Below are 19,534 nucleotides of genomic sequence, written 5' to 3'. Positions count from 1 at the left end.
CTTCTTACAGCATCAGCGCAATCGACTGCAAGGTTCGTATTTCTACATCGTCAATGCAGATGGGATTACAGAAAGCACACGGCGAACGTGAATACTGCTGAAGCAAGTGTTCTGCGAATAGCCGGCACCGGTCATTAAGACTATGTTGCTAAATCTGAAATCTGAAGTCAACGACTGCAGGAGCACTTGGCGTCTATTTCTATCCCAGTCACCAGTGGACTGCTGTCTACTTCGCACACAAGTTCGTCCATATAAAAGACCTTTTACAACGAAAGCTGACCGATGAGTGTCATACGTACAAAATAGTAGCGGGCGGGTTGGTTTCAACATGCTCCTCTGACGACCGCAACCATACTTTATGACACCAGAGTCAGTCAGTGTCACAGTCGACCACCGACTACGAGGTGTTTTTTACTCCTATGCGGGATCTTTTGCAGCTACCCATCCGGCTTTTCCACCAGTGCAATTGCCCTCACTCTCTCCTTTTGTCGCCATCCCATGTTCTCTCAATCCAAGTACTGCGGCACGTCATTCATGACGATATATGGGGCCCGAACCGCAACCCATGTGGAACTTATTGGAAATGGTAGTAATCCGACTGGGAGGGAAACTATGTCAGCATCCATCATGCCCCTAGTAGTCGCGTAGCGGCGCTGTCGCCGAACAGGTCAACGGTTGGAGTCATGCGCTTGTAGATTGTGGTAATTTTGTATCTGCGCTGCTGAATATTGGTATTATGCGATCCTCTCTGGATTATCCAAAGAGTCCAAAAATGTCATCGATCTCGTTCTTCTTCTCCTTCGGAAGTTTCTTGTTCTGTCGCTTCTTATGTGATTGAACATCCGCTGTTTCTGCGTCTTTCGGGCCCAAAACGTCGCCAGTGACAGTGCGAGTAGCGGCCTTACGCTTCTTTTGCAAACAAGCCAATCCGGTGGTGTTCCTATCCAAGTTCCGTTCCTGTGCCAGATGTTCGGACTGATCTTTCTCAAGTTGTTTCTTTTTCGCAACTTGAGTCGCTTGGTTAGGTAAAACAATGCCGTTCTTTGCCCTTTCATTGATAGATGCATCACCCTTTGCCATTTGCGAGCGTTTTGTTGGCCCCGGAGCTCTCGACACTGCTCTGGGCATTCGCATTTCTGCCGTTATGCTTTTTCTTACACCTCTCAAATTTGCCTTATTGCCTTCATGTGAATCATCCTCAGCAGTTGGCCTACTTTCCTGGTTACAATCATCTATGGATGGATTGTCCACCAGAGAGCCATCCGCCGAGTAATCTTCCCCAGCAGCTAAAGAAGCCATATCGAAGTCAGTCGTATCTCCTATTCCTGCCGACCAGAATTCGTCTGAAACAGCCGCAGCCTGTTCAATTTCCATCAAAATTGGTCGATGGGATGCGCTAGGCTGTGTGTCGTAGTGGCACATCTCATCAAGGGCTCCAGTTGACTCGGTCATTGATACACCGCCACTGGCATCAAAAAGATTCGCTCTCAATGACGGTGGTAATTCGCTTCCTGATGAATCATTGGATCCCCGGACCTACATAGAACAGAGCCATTAATATCGGCGAATTAAGTCTCTCGTGAATCAAAGCAGCGGGGACGCATACAGGAAGGGATTGAGTCCAAGACATTAAAAGTTGATAACACTGCTCAACACCATTCAGCATGTGTCGCGAAAGAAGATGGAGACGTGCGCAGGACGCCATGATTACAAGCGACACCGCCATGAAATATGTTTGCCGGGCAACAGCGCGAAAGGCTCTATTGATGAAATTCGAAGCAATCATAATCAGGACAAGGATACGCTGTTGGTCGGGTGACCGATCCGATGACGTACAAGTAAGTATTCCTGAGAGCGATCAATAACTATCATGGTCAACAATGATTAGTCGGAATCTGCAGAACCTTCCTTGCTTAAGGTCGCAGTTCTTACCCGCAGCAGCAATCCGTACGCTCCCATTAGCCGTGCAAGCACATAGCACATGTAGGGATGTGATGGGAGACACTCCCAACGGCCTTGGGTTTTCTTTGTTCTGCATCCACCCAAGGTAAGCCAAAGGGATATACAAAAGGGAGAATTGCACACAATCTTCAACGATGCCAACCTGTTGCAGTGCATAACATCGAGGATATCCTTTATCAACTTATCGAGTTCCATTTCTCCGAAACGCCGAGATAGCCGTCGGACCTACGCACCAAGGAACTTCCATCAGCGACCCCAGCGACCCGACTATTGCAAAAAGTAACACGGTAATAACCACCTCCAAAAGCTTACGGAAATGCAGCGATCCTTGGTGCTGGTTGGAGTTTTTATATCGCACACGATCTAAAACCGATTGCTCCGCCCAAAACTCCTTGGGGCTCAAAGCTCTCCGGAAGCCATAAAGCTTTCGCGGAAGGTCGTCAGCGTCATAGCCCGAAGGCAGGGTCAAGTCGGTTCTCGGCACCACTGGGGTTGGAAGGGGACATTGTAAGTAGCGATCATTGTAAATGCTTGTCATTTGCTCGATGGAACAGATTCCCAAAATCCAAAAACCCCAATGTCGATCATGTCCTTTTTGGGTGAAATTGCAACCTCACGTGCTTCCGCGATCGGTTGATGATTCATCCGACGTTCGCGACTTGGGCTTTCTCGCCTTCCAGCTTGTCCTTACCTCCATCCCGCTTGTCAATTCACACCATGAGAGTAGCAGGAAAGGTTGCAATCATCACAGGCGCGTCCTCTGGATTCGGAAAGGCGCTAGGTATGTTAAAGGAAGACCATTCTTTTCCTGTCAGAGTGCAGCAACTCACCTGAACTCTTCTCTTTCCAACCAGCATGGCGCTTGACAGGAAAAGGGTAAGCTTGCGCCGCTTCGCTCATTTTATGAATTCTAAACTTATGGAGCTTGGACCATCTCTGCAGTGGTAAAGTCGTGCTCGGCGATATTAGCGAAGCCGCGGGAAAAGCATTGGAGAAAGAACTGAATGCAAAGTATGTCCTCAGTCTGTACGCAACCAAAGCTGAAATAGTTAACATATGTCTGCAGACATCCTGGATCCGCGGTATTTGCGGTGTGCGATGTCACCAAAAAGTCAGACCAGGAGCGGCTGTTCGAGCTCGCAAAAAGCAAGTTTGGAAGCATTGACGTGAGTCCGATGCGCGTAACGCGCGTACTGATCACTTGCGACCATTGTAACAATGTTCTGTATGTCTGTTAGATCGTTGTCAACAACGCTGGTATTGGGGAAGGTACCTCTTTTGCTCAAGACACACAAGGTTGTACCATCATAGTGGGCCTACTGGTCGGGATCATAAATGTAACTAATATTCCTATAAAGACTCTTGGATCAAAGTATTGCGCATTGATTTGGAGGCTGGTAGGTATCGTGTGATTTAATGCAAATTGGGGGATCTTAATTGAATCGTCTTTGTAGTTATCTTGGGAACGAGGTTGGCGATTTCTGAGATGATAAAGGCTGGAAAAGGTGGCGTAATCTTAAATACGGCGTCCTTGGCTGGTTTGTACCCCCAGGTAGGAGCTCTGCAGCTACGTAATTGTGAGTGTCTCGCGGCTTCACTAACTCCTTTTTACAGCCTTTCCAGCCGGTGTATGCTGCAGCCAAGGGTGGCGTATGTATTTGAATGGCAATATCAATCTGGTATATACATACTCAATGGCTTCCTGTAGGTTGTACACTTTACACGCTCCCTTGGTCACTTGGCCCAAACCCACGGCATCTACTGCAATGCAATCTGTCCATCCTTCTCCCCAACTGGAATCCTTGAGGCCGGTGAAAAGCAATTTGGAGAAGAATTCAAAAAGTACACTGAGAAGCGTGTTCCAGTAGAACTTGTCATTGACGCCTTCGTGAGGGGCATTGAGGACGAAAACTTAGCGGGTGAGTTGGGCAATTGTTTCCGAATGTACCGTTGCTGGCTCTCGTGACAACCAATCCCTTGCATGTGTTAGGTGCTTGTATCCGGATTACCCCAGAACTTGGGATTGATATCTACAACTGGAGAAGGACCAAGGCCAAGATCTAGCAGTCTCCGGACTTCCAGCGACTATTGCTGCAAGTTACGAATGTTTTGTTGTTGTTTAGATGTTCGGCAATGAAGTGAATAGAGCACCCTCATGATTTTCTCAATACTAAGATGTTGACGATATAAATTATGTTCCTCAACCTTAAATATCCCACCCAATTCTGCCACCCGCGAAGACCACTAGCAACAAATATAATACATTACCTATCTACGATTATCTACTCTGTCTAGATCTCTTGATATCATCTCGTCCATCGCCATCCGAGTCCCAGCGTCGCTGAAACGTCCGATGTGAGATTAGTGTTTCAAATCAACAGTCCAACCACCCACATACCTTCGATGCTCCAGTACGTGAGTCAGGTCGTGCCGACATATCAGGCCCGCTTGCATTACTAGGATTCTTCAAAATATTCTGAGGCGGGGGTCCGTATCCTTTCCCCGGTAAGGAGGGGAGCGACTGTTGGGTAAAGCGATAGAGTCAAACAACGAACTAGATCCTGAAGAGGTCAGCATACGACGTACTCTCGAGATCAGCCTCCGTTCATCCGCATTGCTCACAAGACTTCGCCACGCTTTGTTTGTACGCAATGTCTTCACATTTCCCAAAATGACCAGAGAATACTTGGATCGAGTCAAGGCGACATTCTATGGACATGACACGTCCGTTAAGCAACAGATACCTCATGGGCTGCAAGCACCTGTACCCACCATACGACGCGCATCGCTAATAAATCCAACGCCTTGCGCTGTGGAAATCGGTTAAAATCAGGTAAAAAGGGAAACAAGCTCATTCGCGATGGCATACCGTCATTCGCACGAACACATGAAAGGATGATCACCTCCTTCTCTTGCCCCTGGAACCCATCAACCTAATTACCGTGACAAATCAGTTTCAGTAGGGACATTCGCTAGGACCAGCCGGTACCACTTACGGTGTTCACATCGATGTATCGTAGCACATCCCGAGACCATCGCCGGATGAGCTCATCTTCAAGGCACAATCAGCTGTATTGAACCAATGATTGGGTTTAAAAGCATGCCTACCTTTTATCTTCCTCACTTGTAGTTTATAGAAAGTGATTACTGCAAACGCTCCAAGTTAATCGCGAAGTCGGCCCGATTGGTGAAAACTGCGCGCAATATACCTCCAATTTTGCCAGCAAAATTATATGTTGGGTATCCAGCTAACATGACGACAGCAACCTAGTGAGTTCTACCGCATACAAGTTATGTCGCCGCAAATTCACATACCACACAATGACTCCACCAGATCAACACAAAGCTTCACCTCACGAGGATTATAGTAGGAATGCCCCTTTCCACCGACCTCCCGGCCATTGTGAATGTCGTACAGCCGATATGGAGGAAACAACTCATCGCGATGCCATGGTGCTGTGCATGACTCTTCCATTCCCGGTGCGTCTTGAACCTTTGCTCCATAAAAGCAAATACTTGGAAATTGAGATATCGCAGGATGCATACGATATTGGATGCTACGAACACGACGTCAGTATCAACCCAGTTCAGTAAGAAATCAAATGCTTACCTCAGGAGATGTACACACTCCGGATTATTCTTCATAATGCGCTGAAAAAGGCTTTGTTCGTATGAGTACTCTTGAGCAACCTGCGATATAACAGTTGGAGGAAGCTGATTCGGATCTAGACGTATGTGCTGTAAGCCTCATGTTGTAAACAAAACAACCACGTAGAAGTCTCTGATTTACCGCCGACCAAAATGCACTTCTTAGCGCCGTAGCGTAAAGGAATCAGCGTGCTCAGTTCAACCGACTGACAAGCTTCGTCCACAATGACCGTTGGAAATTCCAAGTTGTTAATGTCCCCTAGAACGTCGTGTCCGGCGCCACTGAGTGTACTTAAACTAACATGGCTTCGGTGTTAGCTTGAAAGCGGATACGCCAACCAGTTCACGTTGTGTGATCTTACATCACATCGGCATCCGTTAGAAGGTTCAACCGAATGCGACGTCGAAATTTATCGCGGGCCAGCGCAGTCGTACTTCGCGCCTGCTTTCCGTCGGTCAACTTTTCGTGTAGTGCTCCCAGTTTCTTGGTAACGGCGGCTATCTTTTCGTGAATATCCTGCGCTTGAGGACCGTCCACATTGTCATCTGCTTCCTGAGCTCGCAAGCTTTCACGTTCATCTCTGAGAACAGCCATTTCCGCCCGTATGTCCTCGTCTCTAACGTCTACTTCTTGGGCCTTTGTGAGATATTTCTGGTACTCATCGCTCTCCTGGAGCATTCGGTCAACTATCGCATCCAGTGTAACCTTGTGTGAACGACCAGCAGAGGTGAGAACCTGGGTTACCCCTAGAACCAGCAAGAGGATGTAAAAAGTACTCACATCACGGACACTCGAGTGAATGGAATCAGAGTTTCCTAAACGAACAATCCGTGGAACGAACGTTCCACCTTTCCCGTTGCTAATGCCTTGCTTCAAACGCCGGACAATCTCATCAATGGCTGCATTGCTGGAGTTCACATGATTAAACCACCGGGATACAGTGACATCTGGGTATAACAGCGTCCTCTACCTTGGAGCACAGCAGAGCAACCTATTTTTCTTGCTATTTGGAATAGGCTGTTTCCGGCCAGGATTTTGACCAGGTACCGGAATGATTTGACCTTGCTTTACGGTTAAAAACGCGCTGATAAGACCCAAGATAGTTTTCGTTTTTCCTATGATGGATATGAGATTCCGTTGTTGTCAGCACGGTAAAGAAACGTGTGCCTACCGGTTCCAGGAGGGCCTAGACGACGTGCAAAACGCTGATGAGTGCACAAAAGAAGAAAAAAATACATATAGGTGGTTGCACATACCTTGAATCAGCGTAAATCCAGATTGCTGATGAAGCGCCCCTGATATTGCTGCGGCCTGCGGCTCGTTCAGGCCGAACCTATTCATCATATCATCAACTTCAGTTGCGCGAGCTGGTATCTTTTCCGACGTCGATAGTTGTAATATTTCCGACCGGAGATGCAACATTGGTAAGTTAACGATGCTCATATACTCGCGGTACGTGGTCGTAAGGGAAAAGGTTCGAGTGAGCTGCCATTTTGATGCTAATCGTATCGAGGGAACCAGATCTGCTCGACTTCCAATACATGCGCGGGCTATTATGGTCCCACCGTCACCCTTGATTGTCACATTCTGAATTATACAAAGGAATGACCTGTTAATCGTTCTAGTCGCGAGCTTGGGAGAGATCATCTCCTTCAACTGCAGCACGTCAAGTTCCGCAATGCCTCGCAAGCGAATGTCTCTGCTAGAAACTGTGATTGTCAGATCATGAAACTCATCAACCATCTGAACGTTCTCCAACGTCGCAGTTATCGCGTCCTCGTTGCTGACATTATCTTTACTCTGCATGAGTTGCTCCCAACACTCCAAAGTGACGAGCGGCTCGAAAACTTTGGCATATTCCTCATCGTTTCTGAAGGAATCAGGAATCTTTCGGCATTTCAATTGAAAATTCGGTGGCCTGTCGCCGCTCATATCGAGATTCCACGATAGCATGCACTTGTACAGCTGCTTCACATCGCGGAGCGCCTTAGGGCGGTGCTGAATCCCTGGAGTTCGTATTAAGGTGCCCACCCTTTTTACCACGTCGGTTGACCGGCTGCCTTTGTCCTCCAGCATTTGCGTGCGCGTAGGTTTGTCAAATGCAGAGAAGCTACTGGCTTCAGGCTCATAGGGTAATATAGTTACTTCCGGAAGCGAGGGCTTAAGGGTCGGAAGCTGCGGCGCGAGCACCAGCGGCTTGCCCGTGGACAGACCATTTGCGACGAGTGGCGTTGCCCGCTTGGTTTTCTCGGCGGTTTCCTGTCTAAGCTTTTGCAGCTTGGAAAGGGTTGTCGGCCCTTTGGTTTTTGCAGCTTTGTTTGCTGTGGAGGGTTTTCCCAAGGAAAATCCAGTACCAGCTCTAGAAATAGGATTGCGTAGGGCGTCGGCTGCAAGCTGCTCCCATACTGACTGAACATTGCTTTTCAGTACAAACTTATCTATAGAGCTTTGGTGCGCCGAATTCATCTGCGAGGCAGCTTTTCGGTCCGTCGTCGGTTGGGAGTGAGATGTTATCGTCTTTTGAAGTGCCAGGTCCTCAGCCGATGTATGGGTAGCCTTTCCTACACCCAATGCATTTTTAGAGGACTCTTTTAGTGGTTTGTGCACGCCATGCATTGGTCCAAGAGCAGAAGAAGTGGCTTTATCCTCGGGGCTTGTATCATCCGAACCGACCAGATCAATAACAGGTACAGAGGTATCTTCCAAAACCATGTCCGGTGGTCGGCCAGGTATATCAGCACCTGCCAACACCTGTCGATTTTGGGAGAGCCACGTTTCCAATAGCACTCTTTCACCCGTAGTCAGCAACGACTTCAAGGTCCCATTAGATATTTTCTCAAGACGGGCTAAAATGCTTGGCTCAATGGCGAAATTTGCTCGCCAGGAGACTCTAAACAGCTCGTAGACCAGTCGAAACGCTTTCTTTGGTATTTGCGGGTCCAGCGAGATCATCCATTTGACAACACCGCTGAAAGTCTCCTGAAATGGATAGGTTTCCATTTCCTTAGCATGCAGCTTACTAGAGAAAAGCTCGATCGACAGCTCCGTAGCAGAAAGCGTTTTCAGAATCAGATCGCTAATCTTCGAAGTCGGCCCCACACCAGCCTTTGCCCATCGTATTCCCGCCGACAATAAACATGCAGGTAGCATGAATGAATCCATCCAAGCGGTGGCGTGCAGAGTGCCTGCAGTCATTTGCTCGACAAGGTACGCTGAGAAAAATTCGAGGGCTTGCACACCCAGGACTATCATCTCAGCGTCGTTACCACCGTTTCGAAGCAGATGCACCATGCTGCCAATGATCTGTGCTGAACTTGATGACGCGGTGCTGAATCTTGTCAGCGCTGAAGTCCCAATTCTACATGCCAAGGACGCCTTCATAGTGGAGTGCTCATTGAAGCTTTGCAAAATGCTAAGTAGCAGAGAGTCCAATCTCTGTTGAGCAGCGCTACACCATTCAGTTGAGTTATTCAGAATTTCAGGTAGGATATCCTCGCCAAATGAGCTTCTAATTAGCGTTCCCACCCAACTGACACAGATCGAAAGGCGCTCCACGCATGAGTCGCTTCTAACGCAGGCCTGAAACTTCGCATTAAGAAGGATTGACTTGCAGAGTGTGAGTGCTCTATCCGCATTCAAAGACGACCAAAGCGACGGTCTTCTGGTAGCTAAGAGCACAAAACACTCCAATGTTTCCCAAAACTCCTCAACTGCAGTTGAGAGGTGCGAAATAATCAATTCATTCAAATCAACTCTGGCATTCTTTTCCAAATTTTCCAACACGCTATATGCGGGGCCCTCCATTGACCACAGCACCACGGCCAACGCTTTCCATAGCTCGGGGATCTGATCAGTGTATCGATAGGCAGTTACTCTAGCTCTCAAAAGATCCGGATCACCAAGTAGCAGTAATAGATCGAGGATAAGGGAGCGAACCATCTCATTCTTTTCCAAACATTCCAACGTAATCCTGGCAGATGATTTCCTGATGGCAGACTGAGCCCACATTCTCATATCTGTATCGGCATGAGACGCCAACATAATGCTGCCTGGCATGAGATATTTACCGCGGAGCTCAAGCGGAGAGCTGTCTGGGATAGCACTAATCTCGTGGAACAGTGCCACCCACAGTGCGTCCACTTCAGAATTTCGCAGAGTTTCCGGATACGATAAGATCTCATACATTAATATCGTAGCCGCCCTCCGCGCCTTCTTCCATTCCCGGCCTGGGCTGTTGCGAAACGACCGCAGCTCGGTGACGTAATGACCCAACCTCTCATACTGGCGCATAAGGTCCCACTCATGAAGACGTTTCATAAAGGCGTCAATCAAGGCTTCGCCGTATAGACTGATGTACCGGCAGTAAAAGGCATCTTTGGCGGACTGGTATGTGTCCACGCAGGACCGGCAGCAGTTCAGTTCCGCGGCCAGCCGTGTAACAACTGTTTCCACTGGCGTGCCCTAAAATGAATCGCTTTAATGAGACCATCAGGCAGCACTAATAAGGGTATTATATGTCATGGAATCTCAAACAAACCGATATATCTTGGAGTGAGAACAACCCCAGGACTTCCACGGCGATGTCTGGGTTGCTGCAGAGAATGTGGTCACCTGGGCTACTGCAGGAAAGAAAGAAGCCACATGCTTTGTGGAAAAAATCCGTCCTGAGTTCTTCGACGTCTGGGTTCTGAACTGTGGTTGCGCGTAAATAGTGTGAGTTGCATGAAGCTCTGCAAACAACTAAAACAGTGGCCTACCATGGACGGCATGGCTTTGAACCAGTAGCTCCCGCAGAGGCTGGCTCTCCATGTCAGGAGCACCCGAAACACACTACACGACAGCAACGCGGACCGGATAGTGTCAAATGCAGTATTCACAGAGGTGGCCGTTTGCACACAACGTTGACATGTCGAACGAGCGTTGAAAAACTTGGAGGATCGGACAGTCGCTTTGGACTCCTCCACGACTTGTCACGTGAATATCATTTATCCTATTTTGGACACTTAGGTAACCGTTGCGCGCTTTCATCCCGGCACTGCCCAATTGCCGAATCTTGCTTTCAAGCTTTGTCTTCCATCTCTCTCCAAAAACATGTCATCGTCAGCACTAGGTCGCATCAGCACCGTGGCAGGTCACCTCGCGGCGTCACATCCAAAGGGTCTTCTCGCTGGACAGGTGGCCATTATTACCGGTTCAGGGTGCGTGAACTCGCTGTACTGTTCGCAATCGGGTCCTTAACGTTTTTGTACAAACAGGCAAGGCATTGGGGCCGCGGCAGCTAAGCTGTTTGCGAAAGAAGGAGCCTTAGTTGTGGTCACGGATATTGATGCTGGTAAGCATTTTATTCTTCCCTTGTCTCAAACTCTTCACATCTGAACTTCCCTGGCCTGAAAAGTCAAGGCGGAATCCGTTGTAAATGAAATCAAATCGACAAACGGTACAGCCATAGCTGTGCCAGGGGATGTCACCGACCCTTCGTATCCCCAAAAACTCATTCAAAAAACAATTGAGTAAGATGGTCGTTCAAAGCGTCGGTCGAGCATAGTCCTCATTTCCTTGTAGTACTTTTGGCAAAGTCAACCACATTGTAAACAATGCCGGTTTCACTTACGATGGCATGATGCATCGCATGTCTGACAAACAGTGGGAAATCATGTTGTCTGTTCACAATACTGCCCCTTTCCGCATTGTTAGGGCCGCTGCTCCGCATATGGTTTGTCAACCGCACTCGGTAGCGCTTTACATGCAGTGGTTCAATAGCTAATGTTGTCTTGATCAGCGCATCAATTCCGAAGAGCCGCGTACTATTGTGATGGTTTCATCCACGTCGGGGCTGCATGGAAATCTTGGTCAAGCAAACTATGCGACGGCGAAGGCTGGTGTCACTGGCTTCACAAAGACTTTGGCAAAAGAATGGGTATGGTCCATATTAATGCGATTGGATGTGATCCTCTTACATATGCTACTGTAGGGCGCGTTCAATGTTCGGGTCAACTCTGTTGCATTCGGATTGATTGATACACGCCTGACACGACCCAAAGAATCAGGCGAAGCCATAGAGGTTGGGGGCCAAAAGGTTCAGCTTGGCATACCGACCAAAAAGACTTCGACTGGCGCAGACGATAAGACGATGGGCCGTCTCATCCCTTTAGGAAGAGCGGGAACTGCAGATGAAGCCGCAGCATCCATTTTATTCCTATGCTCACCGCTGTCCACATTTGTGACCGGCACAACCTTGGAAGTTACAGGCGGTGCTGGCATTTAGCACCGTGATCAGGAGAGTTACAGTTGGCAACGGTCACATCATTGTTTGCCTGTAGACTTAAACCATTGTTTATCACATGTATATAGAGATGAGTCTAGCTGAAGATAGCTTTTAGTTAGGATGCCAGTACTCTGTGGATAAAACGTGATGACTGTTTTGAATGCCTGGTGTAAGTTCGATAAATAAGCAGCAACCCTCTGCGCTCTACGTGCAGTTCTGCTCTCTCCTATCAGATCTTACATTATGACTCCATCAGCACTCTTGTAATCACCGATACAAATCACCGATACAATCACTTGTACATACGGGCGAGGGTACAAGCAATTTGATGCGCGGCAATACCTAGAAACCAAGTCCCACCCTTCTGCCTTGCCTCAATTTCTGCTGGATAGCTCTACCCTGCTCAAATTGATTTACTATGTCATGCTCAATCTTCTTGCCGACCTCTGCTTGTATTGCGGATGTGGGTGCATTCGAAGATGTTGTTGATATTATGGCGTCATTGCTGGCTTTCTTCGCTCCTAGCAAGCGAAGAAATTTCTAAGGAGATTGGGGTTAGGTAGACGCACAGAGTTACGCATTATAATCGCAAACCAACTCACATTTTTGCGAGCGGCATCACCTTCAAAAGAAGCTTGGCTCCAGTCGTTCCACGTCCCAGTTCCAGAGGCGACGGTCTGGTTTTCCGCGGGTGGTGCTTGTGCATCTTTCTTTGGCGCATGTGCTGCGATAGCATACTCAGCTTAGCGAGGCAGCTCAACGCATCATTGCATGAAACGCACCAGTAGTAGTAGGCTTTGATTCTGACGAAGTGGATGCCATCTTTTTCTTTTCAGCCTGTTAGAGTCAGATAGTCGGTTTTTTCATTTGTTCAGAGTGAGCGGGATATTCTATCGACGTACCTTCTCTGCCTTTTTCGTTTTCTTCTTGTCCTTTAGCGACTTAATATCTGTATCTTTCTCAGGTTTGTCCACAGGAGGCAGATCCTTTGCCGTGGCCTCGATATCCGTTGTCCTCTGTCTTTCCTTGTCCTTCTTTCTCTTTTTCTTACTTTTCTCTTCTTCGGCTGGTTGTTCAACTTCAGATTTCCGTTTACGCTCCTCGCCTCCTGGTCGAGTTGAATGAATGTCCCCCTTGTCGTCTACCTTCTCCAGAGTCGGTTTCTTTTTGCTCTTTTTGATCTTTCCTGTTTCTTGCTGTTGCTGATGTTCTACTGGATCGGGGCTGATTTCCACCTCCATTGAATCATGCTTGGATTTCTTTGTCTTCTCTTTTTTCGTCTTCTTTGAGTTTACGCTCACGTTTTGGCCACTGTCGTCATTATCTGTTGGACTAGGGAGAGATCCAGTGTTCTCCACCGCTTTTTTGTCCTCCTTCTTTTCTTTCCGGCTCTTCTTTTTAGTGGCGTGCTCCTCCAAACCTTTCGCTTGTTTTGGCGCAACTTTGTCGCTCGACCCGGGTCGTTTTTTATCGTTGACAAGCTCGTCATTAGAATTCTCCACCAACTCTACCGTTTTGTCTGCAGGTTCCCCCTTCGAACTTTTCTCCTTCTTCTTCTTCCTCTCCTTTTTTGTGACGTTCATGTCCGTGCTCGGCGGTGGGGTAAATGCTGTACTGGGCATTGTGTAAAGTTCAAAAGTCTTGATTTTTCAGTACTTTACGCTATTCTGTAATTTGTCCATTTTTGGACTTAATTATATACGGCTTGCCTCGTCCCATCTGGTGCGAGAGTCCTTCCATCCTCAAGATTCTAAATGTACCATGCCTAAAGCCGCCAAACCACTGAAGAAAAATGTGCAAAGCAATCAAAAGGTGAAAGGGTAAGAAGAATGCTCTTGTTCTTGGGGTAGCAATTTCCTTGCCGAGCTTTACAACGGTTTAAAGCCAGGAGACTCCGACGACTGTATCGTCTATATGGACACCTTCGCTGAGCTTGGCTACTAAAGCTCTCTGTGTTGCCCGGCTGCTCGCGGCTATTTACTCGAATATATCTGGTAGTGTTATGGTGCTCGAGCCCAGATGGTCATTATTGACAGTATCTGATGCGGCTTTCCTTGCAAGACTGCGACGAGGTGTTCAACTACTGGGAGCCAACTCACTATCTGCAATATGGATGGGGAATGCAGACTTGGGAGTACTCGCCAAAGTACTCTATTCGCTCGTGGGCGTACATATCGCTGCACTCTGCAATAGGGCGCTTTATCGAAACTCTCATATCTAGGGAGAAGGTGAGCTTCCTAATAAGTTGGTGCTGATGATTAGTACAGCACTTACCAGCGTTTGTTTCGATGCAAAGATCACAGTATTTTACGAGACACGGGGAGCCTTGGCTTTGGCTTCCGCTTTATGTGAAGCACAGTTATACGATGCAGTTGTGAAATATATTGGACCTCGCGTGGGGAGATATCTACTATTTATCCTTCTTCTCAACACCGGGATGTTTATATCTTCGACTGGTAAACTACCTATGAACGTGGGTCTTCCTTCTAATTGATGTGGCGAAGCTGAATGTTGAGCACCTCTTGTAGCCTATCTTCCATCTACCTTTGCTATGTATTCCGTCACGTTAGCCACCGCCTACTTTCTCCAACCCCCTGGACGGTTACGCACATACGCGGTGGTGTTCCTGATCGGCCTTGGGGCACTCGTTGGTTGGCCATTCAGTGCCGCTATTGGTATACCATTTGTCATGGAAGAGGTGCTGTTGTCGGGAAGGTCACTTACGAAAGTGAGACGACTCTTCGGAGCAGGGCTTCTGGCTCTCGTCCTGATTTTGGTTCGTATTACTATCTATACACTGCAGCGAGTTGTGCCTGTCACACTCACTTTTGCTTTGCATGTTAAGGGGCCCCTAATTATCGTTGATTATTACTTCTATAATAAGTGGACCATAGTTCCCCTGAACATTGTCGTGTACAATGTTTTCGGTGGAAAAGATAGAGGACCAGACATCTACGGAACTGAACCTTGGTGGTTCTACCTGATCAATGGTGCTTTGAACTTCAACATCATCTTTCCAGCTGCCTTGGCAAGTCTGCCTGCCATCGTATGTAGAATCTATTGGGCTTATCTGTCTTTACAAACGGCTGATTCAGTTCTTCCAGCTACTTGGCAACCTCATAGACGGTCGCAAAGCGGCGCCAGAAGGCTCCAAAGCAAACTATAATGTATGGGCTTTGGCGGCCAAAATGTTGCCAATGTACCTGTGGTTGGCGATCTTTACTATGCAGCCGCACAAAGAGGAACGATTTCTTTTCGTGGTATACCCGCTAATATGCTTAAACGGAGCCCTCATGCTGTATTTTGCTCGGTCTTGGATAGAGAAGCTGTTTGCTCACTTAACCACCAAGGTAAAGAATGAGACCCGTCTCTATCTTTCTGAAACTTTGTTGAAGCTAACACATGAATGCTTCTATTTGCTGGCAGTCCCGTGCAACTGCCATATCGTCGTTCTTCACTCGCGTGGTCCTCATTCTCTTCGCAATACTGTCAATCTCGCGTTCACTGTCCCTCTACCTACATTACCACGCACCAATGAATGTCTACCCGCACCTGAAAACGCTTCCATCATTGCCGTCGAATGTCAATGGGTCAAGCGCACTAGGACATATTGCCCAAGAACGCAACTTGTGCGTCGGAAAGGAATGGTACAGATTTCCTTCGCACTACTTCCTTCCAGAAGGTGTCAGACTACGATATCTCAAGTCGGATTTCGCGGGACTGCTACCAAAATACTTTGAGGAGGAATCCACTCTTGATGGAAACAAACTCATATCGTTGTTGAAAGAGCGGGGGTTGGAAAGTTACATATCAGCATTGAGACATGGACGACGATTGACGTCCAAGGAGGTTGATGGAATGAATGACCGGAATGAAGAAGTCATGGACCGATATGTAAGAACACCGGCGTTGAAAGTTTGATGTTACAATTTAACCAAACCCTTCATGTGGGACTCAAAGGTGGACGTGGGGACATGCGACTACATCGTGGACTATACTCCTCCGACGCAGACACATTATGATCCGACTGCAAGCCAACCTGCGTATGCTCTTGATACAAACACTTGGGCAAAACATCACTGTGCACCTTTCCTAGATGCCGGACAAACACCAACGCTTGCTCGAGCGTTCTACATACCTGGACTAAGGGGAAAGGTCTGGGGAGAATATTGTATACTGAAACGTCGTGCTGAGGACCTTGAATAGAAACTAGTATCATCGAGTAGATATATTTTCTAAGAATGGCTCGATCTCTCGTATCAGAAATGCAGACTCCAGAGCGCCATCTTCGAGATTTACTTCGTCGCCAGACGCATTGTGACCCCGATCATTGTATATCTTTAATAGTAGCTTTGGGGTAGCGGCGGATGGAGCCACGTCCTTCCCAGCAAGTCCGGCGGCAGAGCCATACACAGTACTATTCCGCGCCCGCATTCTCGCGACATATTTCAATGGCTGCCATAGCGCGACTCGCTGGTCCTGAAGCGATGCGGTGATTAAAACTGACGTTTTGAAATCCGTTGAGCCGGAGTTTGCAAAGGGGATGCCGTCGTACGGTGCATATCCGGCCATATACTCATACACCGCAGGATCTTCCAGCGGATCTCCCCATTCACCGCGTTCGACAGTTGTCAACGGAGATGTGCGGTCTAGCATGGCTGACAGTGGATCTACAAATGGCACTCGAAGGACCATAGCACGAAATAGGTCTGTAGATTACACCTGGCATGTAAATAAGCCTCTACGGTGATTCAATGGATAAGAAATGTACCTGGACGGCGGTTCATTACTGTTGCTATGTACACCGTTTCGATGTTCAGTAACAAGCCATGAGAGACTGCTGATAATCTTACAGACTCACCCATGAGAAGACCCCCTGCGCTGACCCCATGGCCAGTCAAAAGATTCGGATGAGAATATTTCTCTCGTACCATGAAATCGGCAACTGCAATCAAATCCTTAAACGAATTCTCCTTTTGCAATAATCGGCCTTCCTTGTACCATCGCACACCCAAGTCGCTACCGCCACTAACAGTACGTATCATGTCAATAACTGTTCGGTTGCAGTTGCCGGATAATCCTACAGCCACAACTCTACCGAACATGAGCTAGCGCCACGACGAAACCTCGTCGCAACAAAGGTAAAATCTCCAATCGAAAGTACGGCTCAAATGGCACACCTGTTTATGTTATCATGTTCAGTGATCTATGACCTGACGTCAAATGCAGCAGCTTCATACTTTACCGTAAGCACCATACGCACGAATATTCACCGGGTTCCTGCAAGCCAGGCAAGGACGGAAATTCGTAAATATGGTGTATAATGTCGATTCAAGCGGTTCCTACACACTGGCCATTGCGCTCCAGATTCTTGTTGTGTATAAGTGTAACTGGAATGTCAGCCGTGTCACTAGGAACCGTTATACGCTTCACGACATACTGGCGCACATCGAAACCTGCAACTTGTCTGAGTCTTTATCACAACGCTAGAGTCACAGCTGCAATGTACCTGCAGGACTCCGCGTCCCCTTCTTGCGCATTATCTTTTTGTCCATATCATACTCGTACACACTTTGCATCGTTAGCGGGGACGACGTGTTAAAATGCACGATAGAAGTATCATATTTCTAGGGCATGTGGGCAATTAGAAAGAAATCATTGACAACCATCCGACGTTTTGATTTACCAGATTAGATCCAGTATATACCGATGCAATTGGTTCATCCAACGGTACAGTATGTCGTTCGTCCGTTCTGAAATCGTGGCACTCCAGTACCGGTAGACCCCCTTTCTTCATATACAAAAGCGCAAAATTACGAAAAAGTTCCAGTTCCTCAAGCTTCTCAGACTCTGATGTGGTCACAACCGGTTGTAACTTATCCCACGAGACCTTTCCGAGGACAGAGTCTCGAAAGAGGGATAGACTGAAGTTGTCTGAGATGTGGTTGTGAAGTATGTAAAAGGCATCCTGGTCACGGAGGATGAATGCCTAATATAGATCAGGCTCCAAAGACGGGTTCGTACCTCGTGGTGGTCCACATAATATTGCGTGTTTGCCAATCTAGGCAGCACGAGTCTGGGTTGCTCCGACTTGCTCCCTTCCGTTGACACAACCAGAACTTTGGAGTCGCTGGATGAACTTGAATTGATGGTAACATATTTCTAAAATATAGGTGATGGTTGTCATCTGCGGCCTATCCTCAAGGATGAACGCACTGGATTTACCAACCTTATCCTTCGTAATACTCACATCCAAGAAACACGTTGGTTCAGGCTCATGATATACGAGTTCGTCGGTCGTTTCGAAGGCATAAAGTCGGTGTCGAAACACCTATGTCAGAATTATTAAGATATAAGGAGACACGAGATCGCATTAAGTCCTACCTCATTGGCCCTCAGGAGTTCATCCAACCGCGTATAATAAACAGTTCGGTGCCCATCCGCCCAGACAAAATTGAAGACTTTAGGTACTGCTGCAATCTGAACGACACATTTGAGCACGGGTACGCTTGCTCCTCAGAGATCGCAAGAGTACGCACGTTTTTCAAAGATGGTGGTCTAGTAAGATCACGGAAATACAGAGTTCCTTGTTCCTCTGTAGGCCCGCAAATCAAGTAGGCCAGCACCTTGTGATCGTTAGATATCAAGCACTTCTTGACGCTGGTTGAACCTTGTGGGAGAAATCTTGTATCTAGCAGAATTTCCTACTTAACTGGTAAGACCCTAATTGCGAAAACCGCCATCTCAAACCATTCTATATGACACCCACTTCATTTCCTCCGCTAATTGGTCGTCGTACGTATACTATGCGTCCTGACACCCAACGATTTGAGTACTCCCATCCATCTATAATGTCAGGAGGATCGTTCGGGGGCGAGCGGGGAATGTAGCTTTGCAGCTCCTACACAATGCAAGTATTGAGCCTTGAATTCTTGAAGCGGCATGCTTACTACTGGAGTGTCAGCCACCTTGAGAATGCGACGGCTAAGTGGCTGCAGGTCTTTCAGTTGCTGCTCAGCATATCTAAGGCAGAATTAGGAATATGTCTGGAAACCCCTGCATCAAAGGAATGAACACTTGAAGACCGCACCAACCTGCTCTCGGCTCCACAGTACGCAAGAGTAGCCTGAAGCAGTCCAACGTTGGCAAGTGTAATCTACGAAAGAGACATAACTAGTGCCGCAGGGTACCTTGTCTTGGATGTTTTCCAACCACTTGAACTCATCGACCCTCAGCCGCCCGTGGATGATTTCCTGGCTGTGTATTTGCTCTGCTACAGGTGGACATTCATGCTGCACAGTTCTTTGGACAATAGAGGGTGAGATGATATGTTTTGAAAGGATTGTATGATTAACATAGTACTGTGTAGGAGACCGGACCTATTCCTGAGACGTCGGACACGAGAGAACCAAGATGCGCCTCTAGTCCCGTTTCTTAAGCCCCCAAACCCAAGAGATGGAAACTGCTTCACAAAGCCAACAGATTGCAACCGCCACCCCAATATATCAATCATTATACTCGTTGATCTTACAGCTAGGAAGCATGAATCGTCGAAAATCTGCAGAGTCTTGCCTATCTACCCAGAAAGTCATGTACATTCTTCTTGAGCTATTCAAACGTCCAGTGCTGTTACCACCACCAGCCCTCCCAACGGATGA

The 19,534-nt window shown here is 47.6% G+C and overlaps 7 protein-coding genes across 7 annotated transcripts; 3 read left to right on the top strand and 4 right to left on the bottom strand.

Annotated features, from left to right (window-relative positions):
* On the bottom strand, positions 1–2,527 carry SPPG_08297 (uncharacterized protein). Its single transcript, XM_016756454.1, has 6 exons — positions 2,261–2,527; positions 2,105–2,187; positions 1,933–2,032; positions 1,837–1,865; positions 1,607–1,760; positions 1–1,536 (listed from the first exon to the last, which is right to left on the bottom strand). The coding sequence occupies exons 1-6, from the start codon at positions 2,498–2,500 to the stop codon at positions 754–756; spliced, it is 1,389 nt and encodes a 462-aa protein (XP_016604438.1). The 5' UTR covers positions 2,501–2,527; the 3' UTR covers positions 1–753.
* A 102-nt stretch (positions 2,528–2,629) lies between these two features.
* Positions 2,630–4,230, top strand: SPPG_08296 (uncharacterized protein). Its single transcript, XM_016756453.1, has 10 exons — positions 2,630–2,743; positions 2,817–2,838; positions 2,905–2,973; positions 3,029–3,128; positions 3,201–3,258; positions 3,321–3,359; positions 3,417–3,514; positions 3,577–3,612; positions 3,671–3,881; positions 3,953–4,230. Exons 1-10 carry the CDS (start codon positions 2,680–2,682, stop codon positions 4,024–4,026), a joined length of 771 nt encoding a protein of 256 aa, XP_016604437.1. The 5' UTR covers positions 2,630–2,679; the 3' UTR covers positions 4,027–4,230.
* On the bottom strand, positions 4,091–10,521 carry SPPG_08295 (uncharacterized protein). Its single transcript, XM_016756452.1, has 18 exons — positions 10,369–10,521; positions 10,149–10,303; positions 6,868–10,072; positions 6,783–6,797; positions 6,582–6,726; positions 6,392–6,518; positions 5,973–6,316; positions 5,753–5,907; positions 5,573–5,687; positions 5,278–5,519; positions 5,172–5,210; positions 5,071–5,109; positions 4,959–5,014; positions 4,832–4,895; positions 4,735–4,772; positions 4,549–4,671; positions 4,361–4,483; positions 4,091–4,303 (listed from the first exon to the last, which is right to left on the bottom strand). The coding sequence occupies exons 1-18, from the start codon at positions 10,418–10,420 to the stop codon at positions 4,241–4,243; spliced, it is 5,100 nt and encodes a 1,699-aa protein (XP_016604436.1). The 5' UTR covers positions 10,421–10,521; the 3' UTR covers positions 4,091–4,240.
* A 127-nt stretch (positions 10,522–10,648) lies between these two features.
* On the top strand, positions 10,649–12,110 carry SPPG_08294 (uncharacterized protein). The gene is made up of 6 exons (XM_016756451.1): positions 10,649–10,809; positions 10,867–10,943; positions 11,007–11,121; positions 11,174–11,324; positions 11,391–11,528; positions 11,583–12,110. Exons 1-6 carry the CDS (start codon positions 10,703–10,705, stop codon positions 11,874–11,876), a joined length of 882 nt encoding a protein of 293 aa, XP_016604435.1. The 5' UTR covers positions 10,649–10,702; the 3' UTR covers positions 11,877–12,110.
* SPPG_08293 (uncharacterized protein) lies at positions 11,920–13,498 on the bottom strand (the record flags this gene model as incomplete). Its single annotated transcript, XM_016756450.1, has 4 exons — positions 11,920–12,416; positions 12,479–12,600; positions 12,659–12,713; positions 12,779–13,498. The coding sequence occupies 4 exons, from the start codon at positions 13,496–13,498 to the stop codon at positions 12,219–12,221; spliced, it is 1,095 nt and encodes a 364-aa protein (XP_016604434.1). The 3' UTR covers positions 11,920–12,218.
* Positions 13,499–13,606: 108 nt separating this feature from the next.
* Positions 13,607–16,462, top strand: SPPG_08292 (dolichyl-P-Man:Man(6)GlcNAc(2)-PP-dolichol alpha-1,2-mannosyltransferase). Its single transcript, XM_016756449.1, has 9 exons — positions 13,607–13,696; positions 13,761–13,870; positions 13,938–14,104; positions 14,173–14,332; positions 14,405–14,652; positions 14,722–14,922; positions 14,981–15,226; positions 15,303–15,770; positions 15,837–16,462. Exons 1-9 carry the CDS (start codon positions 13,638–13,640, stop codon positions 16,080–16,082), a joined length of 1,905 nt encoding a protein of 634 aa, XP_016604433.1. The 5' UTR covers positions 13,607–13,637; the 3' UTR covers positions 16,083–16,462.
* On the bottom strand, positions 16,092–19,389 carry SPPG_08291 (uncharacterized protein; the record flags this gene model as incomplete). Its single annotated transcript, XM_016756448.1, has 17 exons — positions 16,092–16,585; positions 16,648–16,671; positions 16,738–16,904; positions 16,975–17,056; positions 17,122–17,156; positions 17,227–17,332; positions 17,386–17,503; positions 17,563–17,844; positions 17,901–18,038; positions 18,106–18,207; positions 18,261–18,356; positions 18,416–18,580; positions 18,646–18,777; positions 18,845–18,899; positions 18,971–19,002; positions 19,067–19,178; positions 19,256–19,389. The coding sequence occupies 17 exons, from the start codon at positions 19,387–19,389 to the stop codon at positions 16,092–16,094; spliced, it is 2,274 nt and encodes a 757-aa protein (XP_016604432.1).
* Positions 19,390–19,534: the final 145 nt, after the last annotated feature.

This window comes from Spizellomyces punctatus, assembly GCF_000182565.1.
Source record: "Spizellomyces punctatus DAOM BR117 chromosome Unknown supercont1.20, whole genome shotgun sequence".
Classification (NCBI taxonomy): domain Eukaryota; kingdom Fungi; phylum Chytridiomycota; class Chytridiomycetes; order Spizellomycetales; family Spizellomycetaceae; genus Spizellomyces; species Spizellomyces punctatus.
Note: the sequence above shows the minus strand (reverse complement) of the source record. Positions and strands in the feature narration are given on the sequence as shown.

Excerpts from the sequence above, each read along its gene's own strand:
- SPPG_08297 (XM_016756454.1), bottom strand. The coding sequence starts at position 2,500 with ATGACAAGCATTTACAATGATCGCTACTTACAATGTCCCCTTCCAACC. Across the intron at positions 2,188-2,260 it reads ATTTCCGTAAGCTTTTGGAG|GTCCGACGGCTATCTCGGCG; the intron begins GTGGTTATTACC and ends CTTGGTGCGTAG. Across the intron at positions 1,866-1,932 it reads CGTACGGATTGCTGCTGCGG|TTATTGATCGCTCTCAGGAA; the intron begins GTAAGAACTGCG and ends TGACCATGATAG.
- SPPG_08296 (XM_016756453.1), top strand. The coding sequence starts at position 2,680 with ATGAGAGTAGCAGGAAAGGTTGCAATCATCACAGGCGCGTCCTCTGGA. Across the intron at positions 3,259-3,320 it reads TTTTGCTCAAGACACACAAG|ACTCTTGGATCAAAGTATTG; the intron begins GTTGTACCATCA and ends ATTCCTATAAAG. Across the intron at positions 3,613-3,670 it reads ATGCTGCAGCCAAGGGTGGC|GTTGTACACTTTACACGCTC; the intron begins GTATGTATTTGA and ends GGCTTCCTGTAG.
- SPPG_08295 (XM_016756452.1), bottom strand. The coding sequence starts at position 10,420 with ATGGAGAGCCAGCCTCTGCGGGAGCTACTGGTTCAAAGCCATGCCGTC. Across the intron at positions 6,317-6,391 it reads TTCACTCGAGTGTCCGTGAT|GTTACACTGGATGCGATAGT; the intron begins GTGAGTACTTTT and ends CGTTCACACAAG. Across the intron at positions 4,304-4,360 it reads CACGTACTGGAGCATCGAAG|CGACGCTGGGACTCGGATGG; the intron begins GTATGTGGGTGG and ends CGGACGTTTCAG.
- SPPG_08294 (XM_016756451.1), top strand. The coding sequence starts at position 10,703 with ATGTCATCGTCAGCACTAGGTCGCATCAGCACCGTGGCAGGTCACCTC. Across the intron at positions 11,122-11,173 it reads CTCATTCAAAAAACAATTGA|TACTTTTGGCAAAGTCAACC; the intron begins GTAAGATGGTCG and ends ATTTCCTTGTAG. Across the intron at positions 11,529-11,582 it reads AGACTTTGGCAAAAGAATGG|GGCGCGTTCAATGTTCGGGT; the intron begins GTATGGTCCATA and ends ATGCTACTGTAG.
- SPPG_08292 (XM_016756449.1), top strand. The coding sequence starts at position 13,638 with ATGCCTAAAGCCGCCAAACCACTGAAGAAAAATGTGCAAAGCAATCAA. Across the intron at positions 14,923-14,980 it reads TGGCAAGTCTGCCTGCCATC|CTACTTGGCAACCTCATAGA; the intron begins GTATGTAGAATC and ends CAGTTCTTCCAG. Across the intron at positions 15,227-15,302 it reads TTGCTCACTTAACCACCAAG|TCCCGTGCAACTGCCATATC; the intron begins GTAAAGAATGAG and ends ATTTGCTGGCAG.